The sequence below is a fragment of the Ptychodera flava genome, chromosome 15 (genome assembly GCF_041260155.1).
Source record: "Ptychodera flava strain L36383 chromosome 15, AS_Pfla_20210202, whole genome shotgun sequence".
NCBI lineage: Eukaryota > Metazoa > Hemichordata > Enteropneusta > Ptychoderidae > Ptychodera > Ptychodera flava.
The window spans coordinates 18,607,567-18,618,838 of NC_091942.1; the positions used below are offsets into that span (position 1 = coordinate 18,607,567).

The window sequence follows — 11,272 nt, forward strand, 5'->3', positions numbered from 1 at the left end:
AACACTATGCCAAGTAACTATGCTTGTGTAAATATTTGATGAGCGAGGATAAATTTGTCTTGTCAACAGCATGGTGCATAATTTACAATCAGATTCTTGGATTGCCTCATTTGACGATGCGGACACTTACAACAAGGGTCTTACAAAGAGTTATCAAAGCACGATGAAAACTCAAACAATATTTCATGTCTGAACCAGATGTTGCGTTTTTGTTATGTTTATGGATATTCTTTTACAACACAAACTCTTACATCAGCAAACGAGTGGCTTCATCGAGAGCAGAGGAAAACCGCCTCTGATAGGCCGAGTGCATGAAAATATTAATAATAATCCTTGTTTAACGTAATTTATTGCCTAAAATGCTGACAATCTGGGACATGCGCACACTACAAAGTGAAACTTCAGACCAGATAAAAGCGCTCGCAGTTTCTCTTGCATTCACTGGCATTCCTCGTCCAACCATAGCACTCCGTCACTTCATCTGTGGGTGAACAAAAGGTACGTCTAATAGAATTTCTTTTTCCCTTTTACAAAATTCAGATCTAGTAATCGTATGTTTGGGAAGGTACTTTGAACATTAAAAACGTCCACTGACAGGACATGGCGTTCCTTATTCCTTCCGCTTTACTCATTTTACAAATTCTTGTCAGTACATAAGCGGAAAGAAAACGCCTTCCATGGAAGAGACCATGTCTTAACATTGGCATTTGGAAGTTATGAATACCAAATAACGATTTGCGTCTAAGTTGTGCCATGAACGCGATGCGAACCATTTTTGGTATTATTAAGAAGCTTGAAAAGTATTATCTCAGTTTGCTTGAAGAACTCGAAGTGATAGACAAGTTGAAATCTAATCAGTAATGTTGTCCAAAATGAAACGTTTTGTTAGATAAAAAATCAGGAAAGTAAATATGTATTTTTCTGTCACCTTATATAGCAAAGTGAAACAACCGAGTCTTGATCATCGACTCTCAACTGTGATTTCTGACAAGAGTCTCGTTATCACATCTCCCGCTACATATACCCCATATTTTTATCTTCGTTTCCTTTTTATCAATCGACTAGGTCTGTCTTTGCAAAACTGCGCACAATACTTTTGCCAGATTTCACACAGAAATTGATATTGTAGTTCAATGCTGTCAACCCCCCCCCCCCCCGCTACGTTTGACAGTACTTGACGGTAAGCAGCGGCTTGGGGATACAGACGGAGACGTGTAGCAATTAGAAACCAGTCAGTGGAGTGCCCGCTTATTATTAACAGTTAGGCCCTACCAATCCTGAGAGCCTTTTGTCATCCGTTTAGGTGACACTGAAACTGGTTCTCTGAAAAAATGAAGTTTCAAGGAAAGCGGGGCTTGCTTTGTAATCAAGCAAAGATGAAGTAGATTGCCAAGCTCTGATGGCATTTCCCAGTCAATTTGCGAACGAAATGTCAGTATTTAAGTCATTTATTGCACAACTATGGCATATCAGTAATCTAAAAAGTTACAGTATAAGTTTTCAAAAATAGTTCATGTTATCCTTCTTGTTGAGGAATTCAACGTGAAAGCCGGTAAAATAATCATATACATACGGTGAAAATTACATATGTTCACAAACTCGAGTAATAGTAAGCGGTGGTACCAGGTGTCTGAAATAGTGCTAACGTGCACACCTGTCATTCAACATTGGTCTTAATTTGATAAATTTGTGATCGATGTACTTTACTTAATCACTCAATTAAGTCATAATCTCGTCATTAAATCTTATTATTTAAGTGACAATTGTGTCAAATTTCCCCCATCTGCATATCTACAGTAAAACTTTTTGAGAGATCTTGTCTGTCTTGTCTTGTCTGTCTTGTCTCATTAGTTTAAATGCTATACACTGTACAATGCACTGTCTTTTTCGTAATCCTCTACATGAATCATAATTCCTACATGCCTATCTCAGAAGATGAGAGACATGACCTGACTCTGAGGGACAGTTACCCGACGAGCAGGGATAATTTTTGATTTCAAAATCACGAAAATCCCTATTGCCATACAGCTTAGTGACTAGTCTGTCTGTATCAGTACGGAGTAAATGGTCAAGATTTGAAGCCGAGTTCGTAAAATGGAACATTTCACATTTCAGACCTAGAAGATGAAGTCAGCAATATTGATTCTTGTCGTACTGGTCACCGTGGCCGCTGCCGCAAACATTGGGCGGAAACAAAAAGTAAGTACTTCACATCGTATGAACTGTAAAATGAAGAGCAACAGGAGAACATTTCTAGAATTGCAATGACGTTTTTTGTGCCATCTGAAACTTAGACAAAGTAACCATCAATAACCATAAAGTAATTTTACGTTGTGAGGGTGACAATTGAGAGAGAGAGAGAGAGAGAGAGAGAGAGAGAGAGAGAGAGAGAGAGAGAGAGAGAGAGAGAGACTTAACTGTTTATGTCCCAAATGGTTAATTAATAAAGAGTTTATTAACATCTCGCAACTTTCCTTGTCAAATACTTAGGGAAATCTGTGCAACGCTTGCCTTTAGGGTAAAAATCATGTGCACCCACATCTTCTCCGTCCTATTTATGCTATTTTTAGGCGAATTCATAGTGATTCTCACCAATTGTGCCTGTAACAGTTTGAAAAGAAATGTAAAAGTTTAACTCGAAATGAGAATATTCAAAGTGCAAAGATATCACATCTTAAAGGACTTTGTCCGAAAAGCATCGATTCTAACCTGTATCCACGTTATTCTAAGTGATCTGTATCTTTATAGAAAATTGTCGCCCCACCTCGCAATTTTCACATGATTGCATTATCGTACGCATTACATATATATATGTACAGTCTGATTAGACATACAATAACAGTAACTGTTGAAATTTTCTATATCTTTGTTCTTGAAAACTGTTGAAATTTTCAATATCTTTGTTCTTGAAAACGGTGCATCTTTCTTCTTCCCCTAATTATAATAAAGTACGTACCGAAACAACGTTTTGAGTACTATATACAGGTCTATTCTGAATTAACTCCGCTTATGGGCTAAAATTCAGTGTCAGCAAACCAATGGACACACATTACAGGTTGTGCTGAAATTTTAACTCTGCGAAGTTGGGCATGATTTTAGGTGTCGGAAAAATGTATTTTACGAACCCCAGCGACAACTAAATAAAATGTTACAGCTTGAGCTTCCTATACAAAACACGTTATATACAGTCTACTCAAGATAAAAAGCACGTTATATACAGTGTACTCAAGCAATATTTCATCGTACGCTTTTCAGGGATCTGATCGGCCGATTAATAATAAAAAACCTGGTGAGTATGAATACACTGTCTCCAACAGCTGAATACTTTAACAATATTAATTTGTATTATCTTAACATTCTCAAGATCAAAGAATCTGGCTTTTCAAGATTGGTGGTCGTTTCCCTGGTTCAATGTAGACCCATTTGTTTCCGCGACTTTCTTTCTTGTTGGTCATTAGCATGTTCTGTTCGTCCGTCGGTCTATCTATCTATCTGTCTGTCTGTCTGTTTTTCCGCCTGTCTGTATGTATGTGAGTGGCATGCATGTTGTGCGCATGAATGTATGTCAGTATAGCTAGGTAGCTAGCCAGGTATGTATGTTGTATGGCTCATCTATATTACGTTCTTGCATGTCACGTTTTCCCTCTTGGATTCTGTTGCTTTTAGCTTTGCCTAACTATTAAAATCTAACCCCCAGGCGAATCGGGATCAAGTCAAAGCCAAGGTGGGTCAAGCCAAAGCGAAAGTGGATCAAATGAAAAGGGTCAGTATATACTCAAATAATATTTGCAACGAACCTTTACGTTTCATTTGCTCAATAATCAAGCTACTCAAAACCCATCCTCTGTTGCTGAAACAACATTTAGCAAACTGTTTACAGAAACAATATGTAGCAGGTCATCTTCTCACAACGTTTTAACCCTTATACCTTGTCTGTCATTTTCATAGTCTGGCTGGGCTTTTTTCTTTTCCCTTTTTCAATGTTTTTATCATACTGAAAAACAAGAGGAACAAAGAGAAAAACAGCAACAAATAGAGAGAGACAAAGGGAAAATAAATACAAAGCAGAAAAAAATTGAAAAAAGAGATTTCACGTTTCCATGTCATGTTTCCATTTTGACAGATGTTTCTCAAATGTTCCATTCGTTTTAGCAATATTTCAATCTACAACCCTCACTATTCTGACCGTGTGTATAAAAGAAGAAATTGACAATCTCGCCGCATTTATAAACAGTTGTTGACATATTTCTTCACCAGAATAATCAAATGCTCCAAACGTATGTCCTTAACATTTAGATCATAACAAAAGCAGACAGACATTGCGTCAAGGGTGATGTATGTGTTAAAAAAATCCAAAAGAATTAGAATAAGTTCTCTCCAAGAGGCAGTTACAATGGAACAAGTCCAGAGTTGATTGGGAAGCGAGTCTGTCTGTGCCTCTCTCTCTCTCTCTCTCTCTCTCTCTCTCTCTCTCTCTCTCTCTCTCTCTCTCTCTCTCTCTCTCTCTCTCTCTCTCTCTCTCTCTCTCTCACATACACACATCAAGTAATTTAATCACGCATTCATCTAAACGTTGTTACTTAGTAAAAACGAATCATAACTGATATGTCTCTATGCCTTAATTATGAAATATATAAAATTATACATCATAGCATTACTGAAAAGCTGGAAAGTATAGATTTTGTCCCAAAAAGTTGTAAGTAGGTATGCATTTTGTAATGCTAATTCATATTACCTAGTTGCATGTCACATTTTCTTTTTTGGATTCTGTTGTGTTTAGCTTTTTATAACTTTTGAAAATCTAACCCCAGGCGAATCGGGATCAAGTCAAAGCAAAAGTGGTTCAAGCCAAAGCGAAAGTGGATCAAATGAAAAGGGTCAGTATAAACTCAAATAATATTTGCAGCAAACCTTTGCGTTTCATTTGCTCAATAATCAAGCTATTCATAAGCCATCCTCTGTTGCTGAACATCATTCAAAAGTTTAGAAAAATGTTTACAGAAATAATATGTAGCAGTCACATCCTCACAATATTTTTACCTTTATATGTTCTTTGTCATTTTCTCAGTCTGTGTATGCGTGCTTGTCTGTCTGTCTGTCTGTCTGTCACACACAGATACACACACACCAGTAATTTAATCACGCCTTCAACTAAACGTTGTTCCTTGTTAAGAATGAATCATACTTACTCTGCTTCTTTGCCTTTAATTATTAAATTTATGAAAAGCTGGAAAGATATATATGTATTTTCCAAACAAAGTTGTAGCTAGGTTTGTATGTTGTTTGCCTAATTCATATTACCTTGTTGTATGTCAAATTTTCCTTTTTGGATTCTACTGTTTTTAGCTTTTCCTAACTTTTAAAATCTAACCTCCAGGCGAATCGGGCTCAGGTCAAAGCCAAAGTGAGTCAAGCGAAAGCCAAAGTGGATCAAACGAGCAGGGTCAGTATAAACTCAAATACGTTTCATTTGCTTAAGCTATCCAAAAGCCATCGTCTTTTCACAAGTTTAGAAAAAATGTTTACAGAAACACATCATATCATACCAAATCATATCCTTACAACATCTTAACCTGTATATGTTCTTTGCCATTTTCCCAGTCTGTTTGTCCTTGCTGGTCTGTCTGTCTGTCTGTCTGTCTGTCTGTCTGTCTGTCTCTCTCTCTCTCTCTCTCTCTCTCTCTCTCTCTCTCTCTCTCTCTCTCTCTCTCTCTCTCTCTCTCCCCTGTAATTTACTCACACCTTCATCTAAAGGAATCATACCTGGTATGCCTCTTTGCCTTTAATCATGAAATATATGACATTATGCATCATAGCATTACTGAAAAGCAGGAAAATAGATACAGCAGTATGAGTTAAAACAGATATAGATTTTTTAAAAACTACAAATACACTAATCGATTGGGCTGTTTGCTTTTCTTATTTTTATCTTTATATAAACTGTCTTCCTCGTGTCACTTTCCATGTTAAATTATGAAATAACATTATATACCATAGTGTTACTAAAAAGATGGAAAATCAATACATTTTTATAAAACAAAATTTATTTTTCTAGCAAAAAGCTTCCAAAAATTAACCGTTTTTTGTTTCTTTCTCTACTTTGTATCTCAAGACAAATTCATTTTTGAGAATGATTTCTATCGGCGTCTTTGTATGAGTCATTCAGTATTTACGGACTTGTTGTGCAACTACACGCTCAGCTCGACATAATTTCACAGCAAATGGTGTTAAAGTCGCCAAATAACCTACGTATTGCCAATACATCCATATATAGAAAATAAGTGGTTTGGGCATGTTTGCTCATCAAAGGTGAGAAACACAGCTCACTTTTGGCCTCAAACCTTAAAGCGTAACGTGAAGCACAAACATACCCCACAGAAAACAACATAGAGAATTACTGAGAAACACTTGCCGAAGATTATCCGAAAAAAGCTGAACAATTTACATTTACACAAATATTTTCTCAATATATAATGCTCGGTAGTACACAATCAATTTTCTTGACAGGCAAGGATTGTGACAATTTTGGTGGTGCATGTAGGAAACGTTGTCGCTCAAATGAAGAGAGTATGGGTTATGGTCTCTGCTCTGAGAAGAGGCAACAATGCTGCACGCCAGGTAATGATGTCGGTAAATATATGCGAACAGCGATAAAAACGGCGAAAAATCTGCTTTGTTTGTTATGTTTTGTTTGTTTTGTATGTATGTATGTATGTATGTATGTATGTATGTATGTATGTATGTATGTATGTATGTATGTATGTATGTATTTATGTATGTATGTATGTATTATATTTGTATGTATGCATGCGTTCATCTAAGTAGACAGGTACGGGCGTCCGAATGCTCAGCTGTGAGAAAGTCCATACATTGATCCATACGGTGCTCACTGCATCCGCACAAGCGTTTAATGTTCGGCATTTCTCTCAGTTTGTTGTTTTCACATTCTGATGTTTCTATGCTGTCTTACGTTAAAATCTCACAGTCGGTTCTGATTCAAGCAAGTCCAGCGAATCTGAAGAGGGATCGATGAGCGGCGATCCCCACACCACCATGTTCGACGGTGAAGAGTTTTCATTCCAAGGAATTTGCTCGTACGTTATTGCCCAGGACTGCGGCGATATGGAACCGATATTTAAAGTCATAGTTACCAACGATGAGGGTCTCTTTTATGGCAAACAGGTGGCCCGTGTAGGTAAGGTCACCTTGGAAGTGACAGACTGGAAGATTGAGTTACTGAAGGAAAAGAATGTAAAGGTAAATGTCTTGACTACATCAAACAAGGCCATTAGCATTAGATGTCACGTTCTCAAAACAAAATGCATCAGGGACAACAAGGGAAATGTAACAAGTCTTCACTACGATTAAATGAAGAACAACACCAGTATAAGATCTAAAACAATTGCACAACTGTCCATTGGAAGCTTAAATACAAGTTTCAACGGAACCTTTGTAACTGTTACAGAAGGAAATTTGTACTCTGTTAAATGGTGGAAAAAACTCGATATATCACCTCTGAGCTATCGCCATATTTCAATTTCGATAATAATGTTTAAGCGTTGATACAATAAATCCATTATCCCTCATGTCGTGATAAAGTAATTATCCGCAGGGTTGAATGGAAGGAAGGCTTTTCTGAAAACACTCATCAAGTGTTTTCTTGAAGCTTATTTTTAGAGACATCCGCATAAGAGTGGGAAGGCTGATATAAATTTCCTGTATCCCTTTTCGTGTACAGGTGAACGGTGAAAGCCTGTCTCATCCAGTCCATCACACTTTACCACCTGCCATCCAAATCGAGGAGACGGACGATGCTGTCACGGTTTCCCTAGCATCTCAACTAACTGTACGTTGGGACGGAGTGAAAAAAGTCATTGTGGACGTGGCGAGTGCCTGGAAAGGCAACGTTTGCGGATTGCTTGGAACCGCTGACGGCAATCTTCACGATGAAATGGTCATGCCGAACGGTGAAAAAGCCGCCGATACTGCTGAATTTGTGGAAAGTTGGAAGGTGCCCGGAAGGTATTTCGCAATTTTTTGGCTTTTTCTGTGCTGGATACAAGAAGCAAATTGTTGTGCTAGTAAATTCAGTTGTCTTGAATTTGTCTCTATGCAGTAAAGATAAATTGGCTTCTTTTCTTGAGACCTATGCTCAAGTTGGTGTCGGAAAAAAATGATTCCATCACACATCTGTAGATGACTGTATATATAGACTAAATTGATAATACTATTCTTTTGTCCATATATGCTCACAGTGTAACGCTCCTTGTTCATATATTCGTAAAGAAAATAATACTACTGATTGAACGTATTTAACCCATCTCTCTCTCTCTCTCTCTCTCTCTCTCTCTCTCTCTCTCTCTCTCTCTCTCTCTCTCTCTCCCAACTACTGAATTGCAATTGTACAACCAAATGTGCTTGCTGTCACAGCTGCAGAAAGTAAAAGGGTGTTCAGCCTTATACTATAATTATACAGTGATATATAATGTATTTAGTCCATAATGTAAGATAACTGTCTGCCCCAATTTTCGCTCACCATACCTTTATATCTTGTCCCAAGTTCTATTCTTCTGACATTTATGGTCGCTATAGAGTCGTCATCTGTCTATGTCCTCATTTGTTTTGCATGCATTCGCTTTGGATATTCACCGTTTGCGTTTCACCGCCAGATATGACAAGTTACTCTGCTTACGTTTGATGAAAATGTCGTTTCGTAGAATACCGCTCAGACAACGCAAGAGAGTTTGTGTAGGAAAAAAAACAAGGACAAAATGCATGTAGTGTGTGTACTACCATCATGACTCAGTCAGTTATGTTAAACCAAAATGAAGCCATCTCAAGAAGTGGCCGAATCAATCAGCGAAGTCATTCATTTTTTTGCATGCAAAACAAAACCTTCTATCGAGTTTGCTTAATATCAAATTTCGCCATATAAAATGTCGTTTTCAATGCGGCAATTGGAAGTTTGTTGCACGCAATTTACATCACACACTTAATTATGCCAAGAGTACAGCTAGTGGGGATTTAAGAGTTGACCTGCGCCCTTTAATATGTACCAATAATGTAAACCAGTGAAAGAAGCTGAATAAAAGCGTAGAAGATATCTAATATCGTTCTAATGCATTCATTTGTGTATCATCTTTAGAGTCCTCTAGTTCTTTAAATACACGAGGAATGATGACAAAGAAAACTCGAAAGAAAAAAATTGCAAAATGCGTTGAACTTTTAAAGTACAGCATCTATAGCAGTTTGACGTTTGAAATGATTTACTGAGGACAAGGGGGGCTTTGATAAGAACTACTCGATCTTGAGCTGTCGCATTCTGTTATCTTACGCCCTTTTATAGAGTAAATTGCTCTTTGAGGCATTGGAGCATTTCCTCTCTGAGAGCACTGTAGCTATTTGCCGAACAGTGCTCGTCTCTAAACTCTGCAAGAAGCAAACCACAGTTCACTTTTACTAACCTGAACGAAGGTACAAAAATATAAAAGAAACTTTGTGATTACCTATTAACAGCACATACATTATCCACAATTGTAAATGTCAACTGTTGGAGTATTAAGTGATAACAACTTGCACAATGATAAGGTCATACTTCACCGAGGTACGGAGGTGATTCATTTCTTCGGCACTTTTGAAATTTGAACAGAGACGAAAATCCGCAAAATCAGTGTAGCGCTGCCACCAGTGCCGGCAATTCTATAATTTGCTCAACCTCTGAAGATGCTCGGTACTGAACAGAAGTTTTTCTCAGAGGCGGTTACATTTATTTCTGTCAACTTTTGTGTGACATCTTGCTGCCATAGAACCAGATTTCCATATTTGTGCTAGGCTGCATCCATTGTTCAAAAGTTATACCACCTTGAGTTGCATTTTCTAATTGAGATTTTGCTCTGTACCCGGATTCTCAACCATGTACTACAGTTCACTATCTCTCATCTGGAAATTGACAGCGAAAAGAAACAAGAACAGGGGATAGCTCAGTCTTCAAAGTTAAAGCCCGTTTATTTCTCCCATTCGGAAGTTACATATTTTCAGAGCAAGAGATAGTGTTGTAGCATGATTTTTAAACATTACCTAAAAACTTCAAGGAATAGTTCCAACAGTGCAATAGATATGGTTCGTAGATAAAAGAATTAATCCAATCATAAATATTAATATCCTCTTTGATGTGTCCCAAACATATGGTGTTGTCACACCTTGATCTAGTGTCCTTGTGAAGTGTCGCATCAGTCTGGTAGTATGCAAAATAACATTCGTATTCTTAATATCATTCAAGCCCCCGCTCAATTATCAGATTTATCTAATATAAATATTATTTACTTGATGAAATATACAATGGAAAACAAAAGAATGACAAACTGTTAATGGGCTGTTAACACATTCGCTAATGCGAGAACCTGGGATTGAAAAAGTCACCTTTAACAGCTGCCAGCCCTTAAGACATATCACCATTTTACACAAAAAGTGTCAGACGCTTTGAATGTTCCATTGAAATGCATGCCGGTAATTCTGTGTATTTGGGGAAGTGGTCAGCGGCGGAACATTTCTGGCACAAGAATAGTGCTGTAATTCTCGTAGCTACAATGCACAACTGACAACCTTTCTGTGGTACTTGTATATACTATACTCCTATGTCGTCAATTCATATATATATATATATATATATATATATATATATATATATATATATATATATATATATATATATATATATATATATATATATATATAAGAACTTCCACAGAGAATGATTTCATTGGAATATACCCACTCTTTACACTTTGACGCTGTGGTTCCTGTACTTAGACCGAACTTTGATGAAAAAGAGAAGAATTTTACTAAGATGTTGTCGTCAAGGAGTGAACAATAGTACAAAAGAATGTTACAAAGTGGCTTCTGTTCCTTATTCTTAAAGGGTTAAGTCTGTCATTGTTTGTTGTTGTTTGCCATTATTTACATTAACTTAAGGAGTTTTAAACTGAAGCTATTGACTATTTGGACCGATTCGATAATTAGAATGATATTCAGCCAACCATTTGACCTACGGTTTTCCGAGATGTTGCACATTGCCAGAATGTTTCAAACTATAAATCTCATTATTCATGGCAATAGTAGGCTAACGTATCTTGAAAATCATGGAATTGGAGGGGCATGGTAGACAAGAGATGAATTTAAAAACATCATAGAAGTTCAGCTTTGATTAATGTATTTATTTAGAAACTGAAGGATCATATCCAAATGCATTGTGATTAATTTACCAATAGACAAA

At 37.0% G+C, this 11,272-nt stretch overlaps 1 protein-coding gene across 1 annotated transcript; it reads left to right on the plus strand.

Moving 5' to 3' along the window:
• The first annotated feature begins 249 nt into the window (after positions 1 to 249).
• On the plus strand, positions 250 to 9,106 carry LOC139151422 (BMP-binding endothelial regulator protein-like). The gene is made up of 10 exons (XM_070724215.1): positions 250 to 498; positions 2,116 to 2,199; positions 3,256 to 3,289; positions 3,698 to 3,763; positions 4,812 to 4,877; positions 5,378 to 5,443; positions 6,508 to 6,618; positions 6,986 to 7,257; positions 7,739 to 8,022; positions 8,431 to 9,106. Exons 2-10 carry the CDS (start codon positions 2,125 to 2,127, stop codon positions 8,441 to 8,443), a joined length of 987 nt encoding a protein of 328 aa, XP_070580316.1. The 5' UTR covers positions 250 to 498; positions 2,116 to 2,124; the 3' UTR covers positions 8,444 to 9,106.
• The last annotated feature ends 2,166 nt before the right edge of the window (positions 9,107 to 11,272 follow it).